Below are 25674 nucleotides of genomic sequence, written 5' to 3' on the forward strand. Positions count from 1 at the left end.
TGAAGACTGGAAAAATGTTGCCTGGTCTGATGAGTCTCGATTTCTGTTGAGACATTCAGATGGTAGAGTCAGAATTTGGCGTAAACAGAATGAGAACATGGATCCATCATGCCTTGTTACCACTGTGCAGGCTGGTGGTGGTGGTGTAATGGTGTGGGGGATGTTCCCTTTCGTTGTCACTCCGAGTTCCGTCGGATGACGACGAATGGGGTTTCGCTTAGAAAGCCAATCGACTTCGAGTACTACAAAACGAGCCAATGGCAAAGAAATGCCATGGGTCTGCGGAATTTGCATAGCGTAACTCCGCCTCACCTCGTGGGTATTTAAGGAGAACGCTGGCAGCAAATAGGCATGTTTTCGCTTCGGAGCCAAGGTGATCCTTCGTTCCACAAGCCATTCCTGTACTGTCAGTTGGTGTGACGGCGATCTCCGGCGAGCGCGCACTTCCTGCTTATCTGTCTGTGGTTTGACAGCGAGTGTGTTTCTCCCCGGGCGCTTCAACACAGTCAGAGTTTCTTTTCCTCTCACAAAAGAGCTTGCACGTGGCACGTCTTTTTAAAGATGCCTCGCCCGTGCACTTCTGGTTGCGGTAGACTCGTTGCCGACTCTGATGGGCACGAGCGTTGCATAGTGTGTTTGGGCATTGATCACGCTAGAGCAGCGCTCGTGGATGATTCATGTTCTCTCTGCGGGAACATGACCATCGCAACATTACGATCAAGACTCAGTGATCTCGCAAGAGTGAGAGCCCCCTCATCCACACCCCGATCTACTGACTCTAGAAATAGAGCTAGTACTTCGGCTGGTGGCCAGGGTGATCTGAGGGTGACGGTTTGGAACCAAGCGCCGACTATCAGTCCGTGCCCAGCCGCACCCTCTCCAGTGTTGCAACCCGTGAGTGCTCAGGGGATTCCGGCGGGATCATCTTCGGGTGCCCCGCGGGTTTCCTTTGGCGCTCCAGAGGAGGACGCGATGTCTATCGCGGCATCACAAGGTGGGTCTGAATCTTCTGGAAGTGAAGACTCATCACAGCTGCCGCCTTCGGGTGTGAATACAGTTGTGTCAGAGTCTGATCCGGAGATGACGGCCATGCTGTCTCGAGCCGCCGCGAGCATCGGGTTAGAGTGGACCCCTCCGCCCTGCCCCGAGCGCTCGCGGCTGGATGATTGGTATTTGGGTCGGGCTGCGGATCCCCGTCCCCGTCAGGCCCCGATACCTTTCTTCCCGGACGTGCATGATGAAATCTCGAAGTCCTGGAAGACTCCCATGTCTTCCCGTGACCGCTTGATGATTTCATCCGCCTTTCCTCCCCTCGATGAGGCCGCTGCCCGTGGGTACACTGGGCTCCCCCCGGTTGAACGCTCTGTTGCGATGCAACTGTGTCCTCAGAGCGCTTCTTCTCGTGGTGAGCCTAAGCACCCATCCAAAGCCTGTAGGTACTCGTCTACGCTAGTGGCGAAGTCCTACAGAGCTGCGGGACAGGCAGCCACCTCTTTGCATGCCATGGCCATTCTGCAGGTCTACCAGGCCCAGATGCTCAGGGACATGCACGAGGGCAGGACAGACCCAGGGCTCTTCAATGAGCTGCGCGCCGCCACCGACCTTGCTCTCCGAGCGACGAAGGTGACCGCACGCTCCCTGGGTTTGGTGATGTCCACAGCTGTGGTCCAGGAGAGACATCTCTGGCTGAACCTTGCTGATATGAAGGATGCCGAGCGGTCCTGGCTGCTCGACACCCCCATATCACAAGACGGCCTTTTCGGCGGTGCAGTCGAGGATTTTGCCCAACAGTTCTCGACTGCTCAGAAACAGACTGAGACTATTAAGCATATTCTGCCCCGACGGCCCGCTGCTGCCTCCACCCAGCCGACCGGGCAGAATATTCAGTCTGTTCGCCGCCGTGTGCGCCCTCCTACGGCTCCCGCCCCTCCCGCCCGGCCCAAGCAGCAGCCTTCACCTGGGCCCGGTCGCGGAGGAAGCCGTAAGAAGGCGCCCCAGCCCTCTCCAGCCCCGCCCCCCGCTAAACGCCGGGCCAAGCAGCGCTCCTGAGACGGGCTGCTCAGGAATGATTTGCACTTCTCAGGAGATGGTGGCAGGACCACTCCTTCCCCCGGTGGAGGGCCGGGGGAGAATCTTTTGTTCTCCACTCCCCGCTACTCACCCTCGGGTGGGCAGCACCCTAATGTGGTTAAAGAAAGAAGTGACACATTCATTCCTGAGCACACAGAGTTCTCGGACGACACGGTGCGCCGCCCCCGGGCCGTGCACCCCTCGTCCTCCTCTGTCCCAGAGCCGGATGACAGTGCGCGCCGTCCCCGGACCATGCCGCTCTCATCCTCCTCTGTCGCCAGACCCCTGGCAGAGCAGACCCCCGTGGAACGTTCGTCCTTCCCTGGTCTCCTCTGTCAGGACGCGGCCTATGGCTGTACCCCCACACCGGGCCGCTATGCCGTCCACGTCTGGGTCAGCCATACCGCCTCGCTGCCCCACCGACGGGAAGTCTGTGGTTCGCATGACCCCGCTGGTACAGTCCTTGGGAGCCTGGCTAGAGCTTCCCAATCTGTCCCGCTGGGTCGCACGAACGATCAGGCTCGGCTACGCGATTCAGTTCGCGCGGTCTCATCCCCGCTTCAGGGGAGTCCGCTCCACTTTGGTCGGTGGCAATGCCCCTATCATGACAGCGGAGGTTGCTACCCTGCTGGCGAAGGGTGCGATCGAGACTGTCCCTCCAGCCGAAATGAAGACCGGCTTCTACAGCCCGTATTTCATTGTCCCGAAGAAAACCAGTGGGTTACGGCCAATCCTGGACCTGCGCGTTCTGAACCGCTCCCTTCACAGGCTGCCGTTCAAGATGCTCACCGCCAAACGCGTTTTCGAATGTGTGCGGCATCAGGATTGGTTTGCAGCGATCGACCTGAAGGACGCCTACTTTCATGTCTCCATCCTCCCTCGACACAGACCGTTCCTCCGGTTTGCTTTCGAGGGGTAGGCATATCAGTACGCAGTTCTCCCATTCGGGCTAGCCCTGTCTCCTCGCGTCTTCACGAAGGTCGTCGAGGCAGCCCTTGTTCCCCTCCGGGAACACGGGGTTCGCATTCTGAACTACCTCGACGACTGGCTAATTCTAGCTCACTCTCGAGATCAGCTTTGCGAACACAGGGATTTGGTGCTCCGCCATGTAGCCCGTCTGGGCCTTCGGGTCAACTGGGAGAAGAGCAAACTTTGCCCCGTGCAGAGGATCTCTTTTCTCGGTATGGAGATCGACTCGGTCGCCATGTCCGCGCAGCTTACGAGTGAGCGCTCGCAGTCACTGCTGACTTGCCTGAGACAGTTCGAGGGCAAGAGTGCGGTTCCACTGAAACTTTTTCAGAGGCTCCTGGGGCATATGGCATCCGCAGCCGTGGCAACACCGCTCGGATTACTTCATATGAGACCGCTTCAGCTTTGGCTTTGCGACCGAGTCCCGAGGTGGGCATGGCAACACGGCACTCTCCGAGTACCAGTTACTCCGACCTGCCGTCAGACCTTCATCCCGTGGTCGAACCTCAGTTTTCTACGGGCCGGAGTGCCCCTGGAACGAGCTTCCCGGCATATTGTCGTAACGACAGATGCCTCTACCACGGGCTGGGGTGCCATGTGCAATGGACGTGCTGCCGCGGGCTCCTGGACAGGACCCCACCGCCTATGGCACATCAATTGCCTCGAGTTGCTGGCTGTACAGCTCGCCTTGCGCCGCTTCCGAGCCGTGCTCAGGGGCCAGCATGTAATAGTCCGTTCAGACAATACCGCGACCGTAGCGTACATCAACCGTCAAGGTGGTCTGCGCTCCCGCCGTATGTCGCAACTCGCCCGCCACCTCCTCTTATGGAGTCAGAAGCATCTGAGGTCGCTTCGTGCCATTTATATCCCCGGAGCCCTGAACTGTGCAGCCGACGAGCTCTCACGGCTTCAGCCCCTCCCGGGAGATTGGCGACTCCATCCCCAGTCGGTTCAGCTGATTTGGGACCAGTTCGGGGACGCACAGATAGATCTGTTTGCCTCTCACGACTCGACCCATTGCGCCCTGTATTATTCCCTGACCGAGGGCACGCTCGGCACGGATGCACTGGCGCACAGCTGGCCGCAGGGCCGCAAATATGCATTTCCCCCAGTGAGCCTTCTTGCGCAATTCCTGCGCAAGGTCAGGGAGGACGAGGAGCAGGTCACTCTGGTAGCGCCGTATTGGCCCACCCGGACCTGGTTCTCCGAACTCATACTCCTCGCGACAGCACCTCCTTGGCCAATTCCTCTGAGGAAGGACCTCCTTTCTCAGGGACGGGGCACCCTATGGCACCCTCGTCCCGATCTTTGGAACCTCCACGTGTGGCTCCTGGACGGGACGAGGCAGGTTTGAGTACCCTACCACCAGCGGTGGTGGCTACCATCACTTCCGCTAGAGCGTCGTCCACGAGACACGTCTATGCGTTGAAGTGGAACCTCTTCGTCAACTGGTGTTCTTCTCACCGAGAAGACCCCCGGAGATGTTCGGTCAGTGTCCTGCTTTCCTTTCTTCAAGAGGGGTTGGAGCGAAGGCTGTCTCCCTCCACCCTCAAGGTCTATGTCGCCGCTATTGCCGCACATCATGACCCGATAGAAGGTAAGTCTGTGGGGAAGCATGACCTGATCATCAGGTTCCTGAGGGGAGCGAGGAGACTGAATCCTCCTCGCCCTCCTCTCGTACCCTCTTGGGACCTCGCAGTGGTCTTAACTGCCCTGCGCAGCGCTCCCTTTGAGCCTTTGCAGTCAGTCGAGCTTAACTTCCGGGCAATGAAGACAGCGCTTCTGACTGCATTGGCCTCCATCAAGAGGGTAGGGGACCTGCACGCATTCTCCGTTGACGAAACGTGCTTGGAATTCGGGCCGGGTGACTCTCACGTGATCCTGAGACCCCGGCCTGGATATGTGCCCAAGGTTCCTACCACTCCCTTCCGGGACCAGGTGGTGAACCTGCAAGCGCTGCCCCCGGAGGAGGCAGACCCAGCCTTGGCACTGCTCTGTTCAGTACGTGCTCTTCGCATCTATGTAGACAGAACGCAGTGTTTCAGGACCTCAGACCAGCTCTTTGTCTGTTATGGTGGGAAGCTGAAGGGAAAGGCTCTCTCCAAGCAAAGGTTGTCTCACTGGATAGTGGACGCCATTGCTCTGGCATACCAGCAGCAAGGTCGACCGTGCCCCCTTGGTGTGACCGCCCACTCCACCCGGAGTGTCGCGTCCTCTTGGGCTTTAGCGCATGGCGCCTCGCTAACAGACATCTGCAGAGCTGCAGGCTGGGCGACACCTAACACATTCGCCAGATTTTACAATCTTCGAGTGGAGCCAGTCTCCTCCCGTGTACTGTCTTTTTCAAGCTAACATGGGATCCGTTTGGTGTCTTCGCTTGCTCGCCATGCCACTCCTCGGACTGGATACGTGCGATATTCTCCTCAGGTGAGCTTTCCCGAAAGCCCTGAGCTCCTCCAGCACTGCTGACGCTGGCGCCAGTGTCTATTGCCTGCGCGTCGGCTAGGTGCCTTCCGTGTGCATGGTACCTCCTCTGAGCTACCCCCACATGTGTATTTCCACTGTAAGCCTCTCTGAGCGTGTGTCTTTCCGTCGGCAAGCCACCTTGCCACCCCTGGGGTTGAAATATTCCACCTGCGGCTAGACACCCCAGTGATTCCCCATATGCATCCCTCAGGTCATATGTGTATTTTTAAGTCCCCCCCTCTGGGTTGGCAGTAATTGCATACTTCCCTAAAAGATCTGGGATATGCTCCCCAGTGTACCTTGGTATTCCTGTGTTAAATAGGAGTCCTTCGTCCGTGCTAGTCTCACGACAGGGATCTCAGATTTACGCAGGGCACTGGAAGACAGCTGAGAAGTGGCGTGATTAGACTGGTATCCCCATTCGTCGTCATCCGACGGAACTCGGAGTGACAACGAAAGGGAACGTCTCGGTTACGGATGTAACCCTCGTTCCCTGAGTAGGGAACGGAGACGTTCCGTCTGCCTGCCACTTCCGCTGTACCGCGGGGATCGCCTGAGCTCAGTCTTGGCTCCTCAGCGAAGAAAACATGCCTATTTGCTGCCAGCGTTCTCCTTAAATACCCACGAGGTGAGGCGGAGTTACGCTATGCAAATTCCGCAGACCCATGGCATTTCTTTGCCATTGGCTCGTTTTGTAGTACTCGAAGTCGATTGGCTTTCTAAGCGAAACCCCATTCGTCGTCATCCGACGGAACGTCTCCGTTCCCTACTCAGGGAACGAGGGTTACATCCGTAACCGAGACGTTTTCTTGGCACACTTTAGGCCCCTTCATGCCAATTGGACATCGTTTAAATGCCACGGCCTACCTGAGCATTGTTTCTGACCATGTCCATCCCTTTATGGCCACCATGTACCCATCCTCTGATGGCTACTTCCAGCACCATGTCACAAAGCTCGAATCATTTCAAATTGGTTTCTTGAACATGACAATGAGTTCACTGTACTAAAATGGCCCCCACAGTCACCAGATCTCAACCCAATAGAGCATCTTTGGGATGTGGTGGAACGGGAGCTTCGTGCCCTAGATGTGCATCCCACAAATCTCCATCAACTCCAAGATGCTATCCTATCAATATGGGCCAACATTTCTAAAGAATGCTTTCAGCACCTTGTTGAATCAATGCCACGTAGAATTAAGGCAGTTCTGAAGGCGAAAGGGGGTCAAACACAGTATTAGTATGGTGTTCCTAATAATCCTTTAGGTGAGTGTATATATATATATATACACTCACCGGCCACTTTATTAGGTACCCCATGCTAGTAACGGGTTGGACCCCCTTTTGCCTTCAGAACTGCCTCAATTCTTCGTGGCATAGATTCAACAAGGTGCTGGAAGCATTCCTCAGGGAGTTTGGTCCATATTGACATGATGGCATCACACAGTTGCCGCAGATTTGTCGGCTGCACATCCATGATGCGAATCTCCCGTTCCACCACATCCCAAAGATGCTCTATTGGGTTGAGATCTGGTGACTGTGGAGGCCATTTTAGTACAGTGAACTCATTGTCATGTTCAAGAAACCAATTTGAAATGATTAGAGCTTTGTGACATGGTGGAAGTAGCCATCAGAGGATGGGTACATGGTGGCCATAAAGGGATGGACATGGTCAGAAACAATGCTCAGGTAGGCCGTGGCATTTAAACGATGCCCAATTGGCACTAAGGGGCCTAAAGTGTGCCAGGAAAACACCCCCCACACCATTACACCACCACCACCAGCCTGCACAGTGGTAACAAGGCATGATGGTTCCATGTTCTCATTCTGTTTACGCCAAATTCTGACTCTAACATCTGAATGTCTCAACAGAAATCGAGACTCATCAGACCAGGCAACATTTTTCCAGTCTTCAACTGTTCAATTTTGGTGAGCTCTTGCAAATTGTAGCCTCTTTTTCCTATTTGTAGTGGAGATGAGTGGTACCCGGTGGAGTCTTCTGCTGTTGTAGCCCATCCGCCTCAAGGTTGTGCGTGTTGTGGCTTCACAAATGCTTTGCTGCATACCTCGGTTGTAACGAGTGGTTATTTCAGTCACTGTTGCCCTTCTATCAGCTCGAACCAGTCTGGCCATTCTCCTCTGACCTCTGGCATCAACAAGGCATTTCCGCCCACAGAACTGCCGCTCACTGGATGTTTTTTCTTTTTCGGACCATTCTCTGTAAACCCTAGAGATGGTTGTGCGTGAAAATCCCAGTAGATTAGCAGTTTCTGAAATACTCAGACCAGCCCTTCTGGCACCAACAATCATGCCACGTTCAAAGTCACTCAAATCAACTTTCTTCCCCATACTGATGCTTGGTTTGAACTGCAGGAGATTGTCTTGACCATGTCTACATGCCTAAATGCACTGAGTTGCCGCCATGTGATTGGCTGCTTAGAAATTAAGTGTTAACGAGCAGTTGGACAGGTGTACCTAATAAAGTGGCCGGTGAGTGTATATATATATATATATAAAAAGAACAGATCCTCTTGTTTTAAACGAAAATCACGTTTTAGTCAAAAACTATGTCCGGATTGGATTCAGAACAATGATCAAAACATAGATTGAGTGGATCGAGTTCATCAACACCCACAAAGTTAGCACAATCCTATATCTCTTTGTGGGTTTGACATTTCATTCGGTAACATTAGGCAGTTTTGATTTATATGCTGTTAAATGTTTAATGATCGCATTAGCTTACATGTGCGTAAGGAATCTTCTACCCCTTCTTTCTGCTTCTTCTTCATTTGTGTTTGGATTCAGAGATTCTGTACTATTTCAGAAGAAGCGTAATAGCGCCCCCTACCGTATAACAGTGAAAACGTGGATTGCTGGAAAAACTTGTCAATGGTGGGGAAGCATTGTGTCATAAATTACAGAAAAACTTGTCAATGGTGGGGAGAGAGTTGAAAGATGTTCAGAGTGTCAGACGGTTTGAGTAGCATAAAAGCAAGACTTACCCTCCTCTAAATGCCACCTACAAACAACACAAATGGCTGTTGATCACATTGCATAATGCCACACAGTCTCTTTCTGTTTAAGTCACCAATTCTTGGCCAGGATAAACTGCAAAGTGGACCAGACTTTGTGCTGCCGTCAAAAGTTTGGCTCTGTGCGACTAGACACAAAGAGATCTCAGCTTTTGGAAAAACTTGTCTTGTTTTTAGGACAGGACATGGAGCGCCTTAAATCACCTCCTTGAAGTGGCCTCGGCTGAGTAGTGTGTATATGTAGCGCTGCTGCTAAGTTTAAAAGAGAACAAGACATTAAATATACAAGAAAGAAGGGCAGATATTCTCGTGTACATTCACTTAAGTGATCTGAAGGCAGAAAATACAGAGAGAACATCTATTCTCACACACACCTCGACAGGAGAGCAAGAAAAAAGCCTGTGCACGCCGCCACTTGTCACTAAGTGTTAACTCAAAACTAGCTACAAGTCCATCGCAGACTTTACAAACACATACTCTTGTCCATATGGGTTCTTAAGTGACCCAAAGCACTTAACACAGAGAAATCACTTTAAAACACACATACTGCACCCAGAAGTGTGTGAGGGATTGCACTTTGTGTAGCGCTTTTGCGGGCCATCGCTCTTCGAAGAACAGTGTTCTTAATGTGCACGAGTAGAGATGGCCTTCTCTCTCTCTCTCTCTCTCTCTCTCTCTCTTTATAATTTGGTGCAAAACTATACTTAACCTCAGGTTCATACTAAAAATAAACCAGCAGTGCACACTAAAAACATTAAAACAAGAGATTCTTAAATTTTGTCCACTGTCTTACCGCCACAATGCATGACGTTTTATTAACAAAGTTAGGGAGGAACACGTTCAAATGATCTATCCAATCAGCATGAGGGGAGGCCTTTACGTGGCTTGAGTGACCTATCCTCCTCGACAGTTTTCAGCATCCCTCCACCACCCTGACTCCTCACTCTTAGTACTCTGGGTTCGGGCCAAAATACCGAGCTCTGAGCCCTCTCCACAGACAGCACACCAAAAACGCAATTGGGTGTTCTAGGTAGTTTCCAGTGCACCACAAAAACGTTTTTTAAGCACAATTGTATGTAACATGGTTGCTAGGGTGTTCTGTGTAGCAAAGCAATGCCTTAGCAACCACACAGAGCATCATATCAACCACAAAGCAATGTCCTAACAACCAGCGTATGCACCTTAGAGCGTTACTGAGTTTTGTGCATTTACAAAAAGGTTTTTTTTTTATTATTCAAGTTGAACAGCAAAAAACAAGTCATTGAGAAATCGTGGTTATGATGTCACAAGCATAAGCGCATTAACATATGGTCACCTACATTTACACTATGCAGGGATGCTGTAACTCACTTCACATGAGAAGAGATCAACCAATTATAACAGTCCATTTTTGATTTAAAGGTACAGTAGCAAAGAAAGTTCACTTCTAAGTTTTAAAGAAAGGATGGATAACAGTAATAATAATAAAAAATGTGTGTGTGTGTTTTTTGACTAACATAAATTAAAGGGACAGCAACACCACCCCTCTTGAAAGTGAAAATCTCATGTGAAGACAGCTGAGAAAAGGAATACAGATGAAATATATCCTGACCATACGAAAGATTCTCTGTGTGTCCCCCAGTTGTTTGTGGTCTTTCTTTCCTGCCTTTTTCTTCTGACAGATTTTACTATAAAAGAGAAGGTGTAAATCCCTAAGGAAATATGCATTGTCTGTACAATGTCTGCTCTTAGACATCAATAAATGTCTGGACTTCTCTTCTCAAATATGATTCTACAAAAGCTACAGCAAGTTTCTCAAGCTTATGTGTGGTATGAATCTAAGGTTGGTCATTCGTTAGTGAGATGGAAATGTGGCATATGTAGCAGGCCAATAGTAGGCACATACTTAAACACACACATACTGCTAGAGTGTTTCACCTGTTTCACACTGCACACATTGCAGCACCTAAAGCAAAGCAACAGCAGGCTCACATGCTTTTACACTGTGACTATAGAACGGACAAAAAATACTACATGCAGCACTGCGCTACACACAGTACTTTTACTGGAATCAATGTGTGATATGTAACCAACATGTATCCATTTTTAATTAATACGTATGCCAATGTATTTAATAAAACTGTATTTTGTTTTATGGCAGGAATTTTAACTTGGACAGACGGATGGATGGACGGATGGATGGATGGATGATAGATAGATAGATACTGTAGATAGATAGATGATCATGGATAGATAGATAGATAGATAGATAGATAGATAGATAGATAGATAGATAGATAGATAGATAGATAGATAGATAGATAGATAGATAGATAGATAGATAGATAGATAGATAGATAGATAGATAGACACTGAAGACTGTAGTAATAATGATGCTGTAAAATCCAGCATTCCCATCACAGGAATTAATTACATTTTAAAATATATTCACAATCACATAGAAAACATAATGGATAACAAATAACAAAACTGTTATTTTAAATTGTAATTATTACAATATGTTTCCAACCATTTTCAATGTATTTTGAACAAATAAATGCAGCCTGGGTGAGCATTAGAAATGTCTTTCAAAACCATTAAAAAAAAAAATAATAATAATAATCTCACCGACCCCAAATGTTTGCCTTGTAGTGTATACAAAACCCTGATTTCATTCACAGATGTCTAGATATTTGAACTGAAAAACAACACAAGTATTGAATCAGAAATGTTTCTTTGCAGTGTAAGGCAAGCAAAATACTTCCCAGACTGAGTGAGAATGAGTGTGTGAGATTAGAAAAGAAAGGGGAAAAATGAAAGATGAATAAAGAGGGAATGGAACAAAGGGCATCTGAAAAGCTGCAGGCACATGGTCGGCTGTGATTGAGCTAAGAGAAAACAGCAAAAGATAGTGACCGCCCTTGTTTAGCTTGTCAGAGAGAAGGATAGAGGGCTAAATTGCTTTCAGGGGAACAGAAGAGCAAAAGACTGGGTAGACTTCAATTAAGGCCTTTTTTAATCTACCACACACACACTCACACACACACACACACACACACACACACACACACACACACACACACACACACACAACACAAGAGTCTTTTTTATACAACAGCAGCAAAGGCTTCTCAATTGGCCCATCCAGAGAAACCATTGAAGGGAATCATGAGGCACAGAGACAGAGAAAGAAAGGCCTACGATAGAAAATAAATCTCGTATGGCACAGAATGTAATGCATGTAATTTTATTTTATTCTTTTCATTTTTGGAGCTTGACTGCCTCTATGCTTTAAGTGATTGTAAAAAAAAAAAAATCATATTTACAGTAGAGCTTAAACAGTAGAGCATGACACTAGCAATGCCAAGGCCTTTCGTTTCTGCTCTGAAAGCGGGTGAGAAATCAGGAATTGTGAGAGAACACTGTGCTTAGTATGTTTTTCATCTTTAAATAAAACTTGGATCTTCAGCTGACAAAGTTTAAATCCCGTCTGGCTAGCGCGTTTCCCGTAATGTTAACGCATTAAGTCAGTAGGCGGTCTTTTGTGGCTGTTCGAACACATTCGACCACATGAGCACACTACGAAAGCAATGCGATTGAATGCGTTTTTAACTACCTCTAGAAGTGGTCGAAAGTGGAAAAGCTCAAAACGTTTTAGACCCCGCTTACACCTGTATTTAGTGAAATTTTGTGATCCGATCGACTAAAAAAAAAAATCTTAATACCAACTGTAAACAGGGCCTTAAGCACCAAATCAGCATATTAGAATGATTTCTGAATGATTACGTGACACTGAAGACTGGAGTAATGATGCTGAAAATTCAACAGAATCACAGGAATACATTATTTTAAATTGTAATAATATTTCACAATATCAAATGCAGTCAAATCAAATTAAACGCAGCATTGGTGAGCATAAGAGACTTTTTTCAAAAACATTTAGAAAAAAAAAAACTCCAAACTTTTGCTTGGTAGCACAAGTCACTTTGAATAAAAGTATTTGCCAAATGCATCAATCTAAATGTAAAAGTCAGATTTGGAACAACAACAAGGTGAGTAAAGATGACTGATCTTGACTATCCCTTTTGCTAAAAGTTTTTAAGCTAAAATAATGCCAACACTAATAAGACAATTTCTAGGTTTGTAGATTAAGTGTAAAAACACACATACACATACACACAGACACTGTCCCCTGGCTAAATTTGTTTAACATATTCACATCATGTGACTGTCATAAACACCCAGCAGCGCTGCTCCTGTTGCATGCACAACTACGAGTCTTTTACGTGACACAGCCAGGACAATTCATTCAGATTCATATGGAGTGAGTGTCTACTTTCCCTTGCAAATCACTCAAGACTCCATATGATCGATACGTTCACACATGCTAAAGTACGATTGCTGTGACAGCAGAAAGAGAACTTATGGTATGGCACATACATCATACAATCAAGAGCACATCTCGAAGTCTCCTGGGAGCACACACACACAAACTGGGGTGATGAATTAAATATGGGCTGCTGAGGAAGCAGCCGACCTCTGACCTCAGGGCGAGGGACGGGGCAAGCAGGCGTGAAAGGTAATCGCAGGGACAGAGGGGAACAATCGGCCATTCGAGCTCAAGATGCGTGCGTGAGCCGTTTTAGCAGGAGTGGCCGGCTGAGGTCTGCAAGGAATTGGGGATTTTAGGGATTTCTTTAAGAGAAAAGGAAGGGTGTGGGGTTAATGGAAAGCGAGATCTATTAGAGAAAGACTGATGCGGGTGTGTTGCAGAGGGGCAGCTGTGAGAATTTGCCAAATGGTGTGAATGAATCATGAAAGCAGTCAATTGTGCGTGTGAAGGACGAGCAGGGTTAAACCTTCACATGTGACCCCAAAGAGAGAATGAAGTGATGAGAAAAGAGCAGAAGAGTGGATGGATGGATGGATGGATGTGACATTATCTGAAGTAAATGTGAGTGGTGCTTGTCAAAGTGCAAAGCATGCAACCACAAAGTTTAATAATTTGTGTTTGCTCAAATCCTTCACCTTAAGCAATAGTATTAGTGATGCTTGCCTCAGCAAACTGCACCAATTACAGGGGGGAATATGGCTGTCTGTCACATGATGAGCTAATGGATTTCCTCTCACTAAATTCCCTGTCCATCACTGTCAGATGTGTGTCATATGCCTGTGTGGGTGTGTGTGTCCTCCGGTGACCATCTGTGGATACTTTTATTATTAATTTTTTATAGCACAGCTGGTCAAACGAACCAGAGAGAGAGAGAGAGAGAGAGAGAGGATCCTGCAATCTCTTAGAAAAATGTAACAATATACCTTCTCTGAATACACCATAGCTCACTCCAGTCAATCTTATTATAATTAAGACTAATTTTTAGACCTTCTTTAAACAAATGGCTTTAACAAAATGTTCCAGTTTGTTCTGTCCTCGAAGGAAAACAATTGCATGAATCAACTAAATCACAGCTGATCAGAATGTATTTTGATGTTTCATAGTAATGTGAAGTAAAATGATTTGAGACCAGTGAGATTTCAGTGTGGGTGGAGCTACGAGCAGGACGTTACAGAAACCAAAAACCGTCGGCCGCATGCATGGATGCAGATGGTTAGGACAAAAGTGATTGTTCACACTGATAAAATCGCCAGTCAGAGTGCTATCATGCAAATATATGTTTCTACTCGACAACAGTATCCAACGGAAACAGTATCACTTTCTACAGAACCTCCATGAAATAATACGGAAAACACTCACAATTGTGTGTGCCCTTATTGAGAGTTCAATGAAAGCTTTATATTTCTCTGCAGGCTGCGTCTGTCATTACAGTAGCCCGCTCTCCTCCGGACCACATTTAGATGGATTCAGAGGTGCTTTTTTACCTTAAGTGGACCCATTATGTCATTAAGTCTTTCTGAACTGAGTGTAATGCGTACAGCGATTGCAATGAGGGTTTTGCTTTGTACCTAGCAGGGAGAGAAAGAGGTGTGTGTGTGTGTGTGTGTGTGTGCGCGTGTGTGTGAGACGTTGATCTCTTAATTTCACTGTTCAGACACAGCACCATATTAGAATAAGGTTTGTGTGTGCTCTTTTACTGTCATATGATATGTGATCACACATCTTAAAGATACCATTTCTTCCACAGTGCAAACATATTTTATGGCAAATTAGACAAATGATTTAGTCTCTCTTCATCTAGTAAGCTGTTGCTGAAGGGTGAATACAAGGAGGTTTCGGTTTAATGTGCTCTTCTAAAAATAAAAGACAAAGGCTAAGTATTTTAGCAGTGTGAGGAATTCTGTGGGTCATTTATTCACACAAACACACACTCACCCCTGATGAAGGGTATGCCGTCCAACCGAGCTCTGCTGTGGCGGTCCGGGTGTCCATTAATGTTTCTGAAAAGCAGACAAAAAAGAAAGATTCATTAAGGAATTATGAATATTTAGTTTACTAAGGAATTGTAATATTCATTCATATTAAATAAATCAATGAATTCATTGATTTATAAAGTATTTACCTAATAAAAATATATATTATTATAATGAATATGTATTAATAATACTACTACTAATAATAATAATTATTATTATTAAATATGAATTCAATCAATCAATTAATCAGGATTGAAAAACACTGCTTTAGAGTAAAAAACCCTGTACAGTGCCACTTTTGCACCCACAATGGCCCTCTGTTTCTGAAGACAGATCTAGGATAAGCTGTCTGTGTCCTTTAAGTGGTCAAGCTCTTGTCTGACGTTATCAAGGGAGATATCTTTGACCAGGCGGGATAATAATCCACATACACACACTCCACAAAACACAGATAAGATGGACGAAAGTGATGGAAAAGTCAGGTTTCACTCCAGGTTTTCTATCAATGACCATAAAAGCAGAGGAAACACAAAATTCTACAAAATGGGTGCCATTTGCATCCCTTATACAGTAAGTATTTATGTTTAAAAGGACTATATGGAAAACATCCAATGCTACTACCTTTTACATTTTCCAACAGCATAAAAAAACTTTTTTAAATTAAATTATTAAATAAACAAATTAAATTATCCATCTTTTTAAATTTATTTTATTCCACTGACTTAATATATTATTGGAATTTGTGTCCCCAGATTGAACATGTGATTTTATTGTGGAAATAATGAAAGAACATTCAAGGAATACACAGACACACACTAACTAAATATTTTTGGTGTGTCCTCAACCTTGCATTTCCAATTTCTGCTAGCAAAAATGCACAATTGAATTCAGCACCTTTTTTCTTCTTGCAATGAACTACTCCATAATAAAAAATAAAATAAAAAAATCTGAATTATAATAATTTAAGAGCAGACACTGTGAATATTAGTATCAAATATTAGCATTAAGCACACTGTAGCTCATCACAGATATGAAACAGAACATCTCAGTGCGTGTTTAAAATTAAACATACAATGTCTTTAAATCCCTTTATCAAACTGAAAACTGCTGGAACCTCAAAGGCGCACGTTTGATAGAATTACCTATTTTTTTTACCGTTTTTGATATTGTTTGAATGCTCATGTTAAATTGCACGCATGAGTAATGTTTTTTAAAAATGACACATGCTCTGAACACTGCACATCATGTCAGTCCAGTGCTGTTGACTTCAGTTTCACAAATTTCTGGAGCCAAACCGCATCAGTGTAAACGGATCAACGTCCAACTCTTAAACCCACCAACGGCCATTCTCCTTCTATCCTTCCCTCTGGGTCCATCACACACACACACACACACACACACACGCATGTATATGACGCACTTTGACTTAATTGCATCACTGTGTGCTCCCGCTCGGAGCGAAGCCTGTCACACCGGGATGGTTATAACTAACGAGTGATGTCACAAGGGAGAGAAAGATTAAGAATATCCGCTCTTTCCACAAAACAAAATCTAACGCTACGCACCGGAAGCCAACTGTCATTTCCACTCTCTCTCTCTCTCTCTCTCTCTCTCTCTCTCTCTCTCTCTCTCTCTCTCTCTCTCTCTCTCTCTCTCTCTCAGCGTCCCTCGTATCTCAATCTCTCTGGAGTTAATCATAGCCTACGCTCTCTCCTTTGATTTCTCTATATTTCAAGAGGAAGAAAGAGAAGATGATGAAGTAAGAAAGGTTCGCTCTCTTTCGGATAAATGAGGAGAAGCAGATGACAAGCACACTTGAGCTTCCAGCTAAAGGATTCATAACATGATGTATAATTCTGTGATAACGTGCCTCTCCTCCCCGGCCGTCAATAACTCACCGCCGGCTGATCAAGAAAACACATTCACTTATGAATCATAAACCGTATTGTCAAGCGCTTGAGTAAAGCATCAATAAAGATCGTAAAGTTTTAATCCAAGTCAGTGGCAGCCGGTAATGCCGGTAACTTCCTTAAAAACAACCAATTAAATTAAAATCAGGGTTCCTCAGTAACCTACTTATACTGTTTTCTCTCCAACATATAGTTTTGGAGCCCAACTGTTCCAAATTAAGCAGCACTTTTAAGGCAGCATTGAATAATCTTTCATAAATAACGTATCGTTATTAATATTTAGTTATATATACAAAGTATAACAAAAAATATTCATATATATATTTTGTTTTTACATAATTCGGATGGCAACCATTGTTCAATCAAACAGGTAGTATTGCCCAAAACTCAAACACCACGAGCACAGGGTTGAGTGCTAAGTAAAATAAGTTTTCAATTAAATTAAATACAATTAAAAAAAATTAAATAAAACCAACCCACAAGCTAAATATTTCAATAAAATTGTATTTTAAATTAAATTATGTAAAATAAAATAAAATGCCAGTCATAAGCTATAATTGAAATAAACAAAGTATTTAAAAACAGCATACTATCTAATAGCATACTACTAATAGCATACTATCATCTGAAAAATATTGCAAGAATTAGATGCTTTGTTTCCAATCAAGACTTAGAGAAACTTATGCATGCTTTTATCACCAGCAGGGTGGATTATTGTAATGGACTCCTCACTGGCCTTCCTAAAAAGACCATAAGACAGTTGCAGCTCATACAGAACGCTGCTGCCAGGATCCTGAGCAGAACCAGAAAATATGAACACATCACACCAGTCCTCAGGTCTCTACACTGGCTCCCAGTTACATTTAGGATTGATTTTAAAGTATTATTACTGGTATACAGGGGCGGACTGGCCATCTGTGTGATCTGGAGTATCACAGAACGGCCGGTACTCCAGGACGGCCGGCGGGCCGGCCCACCACCCGCCACACACGCAGTCATAACCTGTTTTTTCCCCCCACTAATCTGTTTCACACTCCAGTAGTGTAGGTGGCAGCAATGTACCTTTAAGTTGGATGCCAGCGCGGAGCATTATCAGCTCGGCCCAAAAAAACTGCGATCGCGGCCGAAGCAGCTGTGCGGACTGATCTCGATCACGCGAACATTATTACACAGAGTTGCGCGATCCACTGAGAAGCATTTCAATTCAGCGCAGAATTCTCTATCTCTATTATAAACCCACAGATGGCTGTGATTTAAGCTAGTTAAAAGCCAGATTAAACAGCGCTGATATTCTCAACATCTTGACGCAAAAAAAACAGGCGAAACATTGTTCCAAGAACAAACCAGTTAGAAGACATTTCACTCCACAACTTATGAATTAACTGTAACTTAGTAAAACAAACTTTTTTGGCAGAAATGTGCCTGTATTCATATTAAAAATGCTGTTATATTAATAGTCATGTAGGCCTATAAATGTAGGCTATTAAATGTAATGCAGTAATGTTTTTGTTTAGAAGTTATGGCAGTTTATTTATTTATTTTGCATTAAATATTTATACTAAATGTTTATGCTACAATAGGGTTTTAGAGAATAATATATATATATATATATATATACATATATATATATATATATTACACATTTTTCACCAATTGTTGAACCAGAATATCAAGATATTTTATTATTTCGCATATGATGGTGAAAAATAAAAAAGTTAAAGTTAAAAGTAAAGGTAAGGTAAAAAAACACCACCATGTTATATGTATAATAAATATTTTTGAGTATAGCCCTTCTAAATTATTTTATCCCTTGAGGTAGCCCTCACACACAAAAAGGTTGGAGACCCCTGGTATATAGTAACTAAATGTTTTATAATTACAAGTTTGTGTAATTAGGGTTTCTGTAGCCAGTGACATTTCATTATTTGTATTTTATTTTCAATGCAGATGTAATGGCATTGTACATTTTTTTGTTTTTATTTGAAGACTGAGGCTTCATTAATAAACAAAACCCCAATTGTTTGTCATCATTGTTTTTGAGATATTACTTGCTGTGAATACCTTGTCTGATATAGGTTACAGTATTGTGGCATAGTATCAGGACATCCTAGTGGCTAGGGGCGAATGGCTGGATGATGGGCCTATTTGGGAGAAAGTCCAGGGCTGTTTTTTAGCCCCAGTCCGTCCCTGCTGGTATATAAATCATTCAATGGCCTAGGACCTCAATATATTGCAGATATGCTCACTGAATATAAACCAAACAGATCACTCAGATCATTAGGATCACATCAGCTAGAAATACCACTCTAAGCATGGAGAGTCTGCTTTTAGCTATTATGCCAGCCGCAGCTGGAACCAGCTTCCAGAAGAGATCAGATGTGCTCCTACAGTAGTCACTTTCAAATCCAGACTCAAAACACATCTGTTTAGTTATGCATTTACTGAATGAGCACTGTGCCACTGTCCGTCCGACTGTTTTTACTGTACTTTATTTTTTTATTCTAAACTGTTGTAATATTTCTTATTTGTTTTGATTATTTTAATTGCTTCTATGTAAAGCACTTTGAATTACCATTGTGTATGAAATGTGCTATATAAATAAACTTGCCTTGCCTTGCCTTGCCTTGCCTAAAAACTGCTTACAGGAGCGTTAACATAGGTAAAATAAAGATTGTTATGAGAAAGAGATTATATTAACACATTGAATGATTTAGTTGTTATTGATCGGTGATGATTGATAAGCCTCTGTTGGGGATAATAAGCAGAAGATCATTCATTCTTTAATCAATTATGACATGATTGGGAGAGCGGAGAGTTAAGAGCCAATCAGAGATGCTCTTTACTGGTGTGGGCGGGGCACAGTGTGATGATTGGAAATATTAAATCACTAGACTAAAAATGCACATTGTGGGTTGGCTCGGTTATTAAAATCACACGCCATAATTCAATTTCTCTAAATAGCACAGCCTGTGCGCTTTCTCCAGCAGCTGGTGTCTCAGAGGAGACAGACCTCTGTACATTACTTCCCTCAGGAGATACATCCTCCTCCAGAGAAATCACTCTCAGTCTGTGTGTGAGAGGAGAACCGGGTGGTAGGTTCAGAACTTAATGGTTTTTGAGGTCATATCAGCTTCAAGCTCATTAATATGCAACATGCGGCCTATGATAAATTATCATAATGGCACAAAGAGATCATGGAATCTTGTTAGGATGCAAAACGCCAACAAAGAGATGCAAAATGGAGGCCACCACAGAAACCAGAGAGTAAGATGGTGCAAGCACAGAGTAATCACATATTCCATGTGTAATAGTAAAGTCAATCTATAGCAGGCGCGGATTTATGGGCGGGCCTGAGTGGGCACGTGCCCACCCAGATTGACAGGTGGCCCACCCAATCAGATTCATAAAAACAATTAATTTTAATAATATTAATGAATTAAGTTTGGCCATATACGACCCGCCGAACATGATATATGACAAGCGCTGAGCGCGTCCATCTCTGGCTCAGCGCCAGCCAACGCGCGAACGCACAGTTTGAATCTGGCAGTTATGTCATTTCACTGTACTGTATTTTGTCCAGACTTTGAAACCCTTGCAAGGAGAGGCGACGAGGCTCATTGTTCACATGAACACCATGTCTTGGAAAGACAAAGACTAAGGGCCCCGTTCACATATCGCGTCTTTTGCGCGCTCGTTTGTTATTTCAAATGTAGGCCTACAAATGTTACAAATGTATAAATGTTATTTCCATTCATAATGGAAGCGACGTGGTCAGGCGTCTGATTGACTCGTCAAACGCGTGCGTTTCGACAGCCAAGGGACGCACGATTTGCATTAAAAGCGTGCGTTCTTATTGTGCGCTTTGTGGTCACGGAAAACACGCGTCAGAAACACGCGGTTTTTGCATCAAAACGTGCGTCCTGGACGTGTGATCTGCTATTTAAATGAGATTGTTTCTGTCTGCAGGTGTTTTATGCATCAGAAGTGTTTTTGTAACAAGAAAAGAAAAACAACTCTCGGTTTCACGTTCACTGTTTTTTTATTTCAGCACCTCGGACAGACCCCTAATCGCTTCGTTCGAGACACATCTCGCAAATTTTCCAGTTGTAATTCTGGTAACACTTTACAATAAGGTTTCATACGTTATTTTTTATTATTATTTTTATGCAAAAACCACGAGATTCTGACGCGCGTTTTCCGTGACCACAAAGTGCACGTTAAGAACGCGCGCTTTTATGACAAATCGCGCGTCCCGCTTGCTTTTGACGGGTCAGTTTGCAATCAGACGCCTGACCAGGCGTTTATGAATACTTTTGCTTGCCATACGCAAGTGGTGCAGGCTGCAGCGCGCTCGTTTTTCTATGCCGCGACGAGATGAAAACATCTCAACTTTTCAGAGAGTGCCGCAAGCATGTCATGTGATGTGACAAAAACCAACCGTTCAGCTTCGGCCGTATTCAGTTTCCGAAACAACTTCGAAAGCTCGGCCAAACAGCTGATCATAGCTGTACAGTGCGGTTTTTATTTCTCATCGCCATAACTATCTAGTAGCTAATACAAAATCTAGAAACCCTAGATTCAGGCCCACCTCGACTTAATCCAGGCCCACCCATCTGTCACGTTCTGCATCCGCCACTGATCTATAGTGACCCTCATTTCACACAAAATTGCTTCCTTTAATTTTATGCTTTCTTTGGGTTAAGAAATTCACTGAGCTATTTGTCTTTGTTTTAAATCGTCCGCACCCATCGCGCCGAGCTGAAATTGGTTACGAGGAAAAAATAGTGTATTAATTCGCTGACATCAAATAGGGATGCACAATATTACATTTCTGATTGATATAATTAGCCAATAATTATTCTCATTGTATAGATGAAAACCGATAGATAACTCAAACACACAAAAAAAACTAATTTAAAATACAACAAGTGAATATAAGCTTTATAACAAAGTACGAAAAATGGATATTAATCTTGACATTTGATAAAGATTACCTTTAACAGTCTTATTAAATGAGTGTTTTTAAATATTTGCTTTAAAGGGGCTGTGTAAGAATGTTGGTGTGTTATTCGTATTTTGTATTGCCAATGGAAAGGTTTCGTTATACGCTGTTCACACAGAGACCACCAGTGCAGAATTCAATTGTGTCCGATACGTTTTCCGGTATGTGCCGACTCGCGCATGACCCATTCTGTGCTATTGTGTCTCTGTAACGGAGCAGACTGAGTGTGCTGCGGTGGTTCGAGTGACACTAACGTAAAATCAGACTTAATTCACCCCAATTAAAAGGATATTTACACTATCTGAATCATTCCCTATTCCCTATAGTGCACTATGTGTCATTTACCATGTAGAAAACAGTAATTGTGTGAAAAATTGACAGATTTCAGCCACAGCTTCAGCATCTATTTATAATGTAGGAGGTGGGACACTTCAGATTCTAGAGAGCATTTGATTGGACTGAAAATCTGATGAGAAGCTGAAGTGCAGAGTGATCCATATCATTGATCCATATTGGCAGAAGTGAGAAACTGTAGGTTTAGAATGCTTGTATCTTCTAAAAGCAAATTGTGTCATTGATTTGGAGCACATATAGCTTATAGATAACAGCAAGGCTAAAATATTCATACTAAAAGCAAAAGCACTTAAATTGTGATTTCATGGGGACTTTAAATAAGCAGTGCCAACATCTGCAAAATATCTCCTTTAGTGTTCTATGGGGGAAAAAATCATACAGGTTTGTAAATGACGAGTTGTTGTTTTTTTTTTTTTTTTGTGAACTATCCCTTTAAAAGCTTAGCAATTTGTCTATCTCAAAAGCCCACTCTCCTTAAGACACCGATTACAGTACATACATCTCTATTATCCGAAAACATACTGCAAACAAATCCACCAATCCTAGAGCCCCAGCTCACTGGTTTTATTACCAAGCAGAACTTCACTCCCAAAACCAGCAGAGCCACAGTGCAATAAGCAGAGAGTCTGTTTTAATCAGAAATGTGGTCCTGAGAGCCTGAGTGATGTCACAGGCCTTAAATAAAGCTGTGTAAATAGGTTTATTCATCTGGCTGGGTCAGAGCGCAGACTTCCATGACAGTGACAGCGGAGGAATAACCTTCACCACGAAAACAGCCACATCACTCACCCATTGGCAGGCGGGGTCAATAACCCACAACCCCGAGAGCGCTCGACCCCGTCTCTTTCTGCCTGTCGTATTTACACTAGACGTTCAGGGATGAGACTTTAATATTTAATGCAGGATAGTGCCAGTACAGAAAGAGCGCATTAAACATTGAGCAGGCCTCCGTTCTCCGATCAATACTGGTTCTCACCATGAAATTGCTCACCTGCTCACATATGCAACAGGCCCGTCCAGAGCAACCAGCGAGGCATTATATTGACCAAAACCTTGCACAAAGTACACAGAGTGAGTTTCTGATCTAACCATAAAGAAGTCTGACCAGTCAACATTGTTGGAAGCTACTTTACATCTGTAGTACACCAAGATACAAGCTACTTAAAATTTAAAGCAGTTCAACTACAGCCAAGCTCCTCCTGAAGTAAAAAAAAAAAAGTAGCTTAACTATAACAAAGCTTTTATCAGGGCAAGCTCTGTTAAAATCAAGCGGCAACCTTCCTGTCTCTCTCTTGAATCTGACACGGAAGTGACTTAAACTGCAATTCATCGACTGGCCGCTAGGGACAGGCTCCAAAAGAGAGTCAATCCCATAGACCCCCCATGTTAAAATGCCCAACTTTACAGAAGAAAAAAATATGTTTACAGCCTGGTACAGACAGTGGTTTTGGTCTATATAGCTCATCCAGTTAAATTATATTAAGCCTTAAAGTTCTACATAATTAAGTGCATGGTCACTTGAGTGATAGGTTTATTGCCGCTGCTGTCTGCTAGCCGTTTGTCTGCTGTCTGTTAGCCGTAACGTCACCTCAGCTAATCGCACCTTTTTGCCCATTTTCATTTAACCGGGAGTGACGCGCGGTGACGCACTACCAAGATGGTGACGGCCGGCTCCGCCCACATTGGGCTTCAAAAATGCTCTTCAGAAACCTGCGGGTGACACAGACACAAGGTCAGAGGGTTAATGTTATAGCCTCTGTCCCTGCCGACCCTGGCTTGAGAAGTGTTAATCCGTTCACACTGGCAGAAAAAGGATTGAGGAAAATATGATGTATGATGTATGGTGTTGGTTATATTTTGTTCCTTTGTGCACTGGCTAAGGAGATGAGTCTTTGAGTATGAAAAAATACTCACTGAAATAACAAAACTACAAACTGAAAAAATAAAACAAAGTTTTTCTGAGATAATGTGTTATGTAATCATGTTAAAACTGTTTTCATAAAATTGGTATCGAAAAAAGTATCGTTCAGGAACTGGTATCGAAGTCAAGGCATCGATATCGACATTTTTTTAACGATACCCAGCCCTATATATATATATATATATATATATATATATATATATATATATGTATATATACAGTTGAAACCAGATATTTACATACACTTCAGAAAAAAACACAAAAACTTTTATTTCTTTACTGTCATACATTAAATCAAAGTAAACTTTTTCTGTTTTAGATCAATAAATATTAACATATTTTTTGCATTTGTTAAATGTCAGAATCGAGTGAGGGATAATTTTTATGTAATTTTTTTATCACTTTCATCAAAGTCAGAAGTATACATACACTAAGTTTATTGTGTCTTTAAACAAAAAGAAAACTCCAGATGATTCCATTCTGAGCTTAAGAAGCTTCTGATAGGTTAATTGATTCCATTTGAGTTAATTGGTGGCACACCTGTGGATGCATATAAAGGCACACCTCAAACACAGAGCCTCTTTCTTTGACATCATGGGAAAATCAAGAGAAATCAACCAAGACATCAGGAAAAGAATTGTGGACCTCCACAAGTGTGGCTCATCCTTAGGTGCAATTTCCAGATGCCTGAAGGTCCCACGTTCATCTGTTCAGACAATAATACGCAAGTATAAAAAACATGGGAATGTACAACCATCATACCGCTCAGGAAGGAGACGGATTCTGAGTCCCAGAGAGGAACGTTTTTTGGTGCGAAATGTGCGAATCAATCCCAGGACAACAGCAAAAGACCTTGTGAAGATGCTAGCTGAAACTGGTAAGACGGTGTCATTATCCACAGTAAAACGAGTCCTGTACCACCATGAGCTAAAAGGTTACTCTGGGAGAAGAAAGCCATTACTTCAAAACCACCATAAAAAAGCCAGACTACAGTTTGCAACTGCACATGGAGACAAAAATCTTAATTTCTGGAGACATGTCCTGTGGTCTGATGAAACAAAAATTGAACTGTTCGGCCATAATGATAAACGGTATATTTGGAGGAAAAAGGGCGAAGCTTTGAAGCCTCACAACACCATCCCAACTGTGAAGTATGAGGGTGGTAGTATAATGCTGTGGGGCTGCTTTGCTGCAGAAGGGACTGGTGCACTTCACAAAATAGATGGCATCATGAGAAAAGAGAATTTTGTGGATATATTGAAGCAACATCTGAAGACATCAGCCAGGAAGTTAAAGCTTGGGCGCAAATGGGTCTTCCAAATGGACAATGACCCCAAGCATACCTCCAAATTAGTTACGAAGTGGCTTAAGGACAACAAAGTGAAGGTATTGGAGTGGCCATCACAAAGCCCTGATCTCAATCCCATAGAAAATTTGTGGGCGGCACTAAAAAGGCGAGTGCGAGCAAGAAGGCCTACAAACCTGACCCAGTTACACCAGTTCTGTCAAGAGGAGTGGGCCAAAATTCCAGCAAACTATTGTAGGAAGCTTGTGGAAGGATACCCAAAACGTTTGGCCCAAGTGAAACAGTTTCGGGGCAATTCT

The 25674-nt window shown here is 44.0% G+C and overlaps 1 protein-coding gene across 1 annotated transcript in view; it reads right to left on the minus strand.

The window, feature by feature from the left end:
* LOC130087267 (ephrin type-B receptor 1-B) overlaps positions 1-25674 on the minus strand; it is a 280806-nt gene that overhangs the window by 175019 nt on the left and 80113 nt on the right. The window contains exon 2 of the mRNA XM_056253524.1: positions 14842-14906. Coding sequence (XP_056109499.1) covers positions 14842-14906 — 65 coding nt within the window. The remainder of the gene's footprint in view (positions 1-14841; positions 14907-25674) is intronic.

The sequence above is a fragment of the Rhinichthys klamathensis genome, unplaced genomic scaffold (assembly GCF_029890125.1).
Source record: "Rhinichthys klamathensis goyatoka isolate OS25496 unplaced genomic scaffold, OSU_Roscu_1.1 h1tg000105l_1, whole genome shotgun sequence".
In the NCBI taxonomy this organism is placed as follows: Eukaryota; Metazoa; Chordata; class Actinopteri; order Cypriniformes; family Leuciscidae; genus Rhinichthys; species Rhinichthys klamathensis.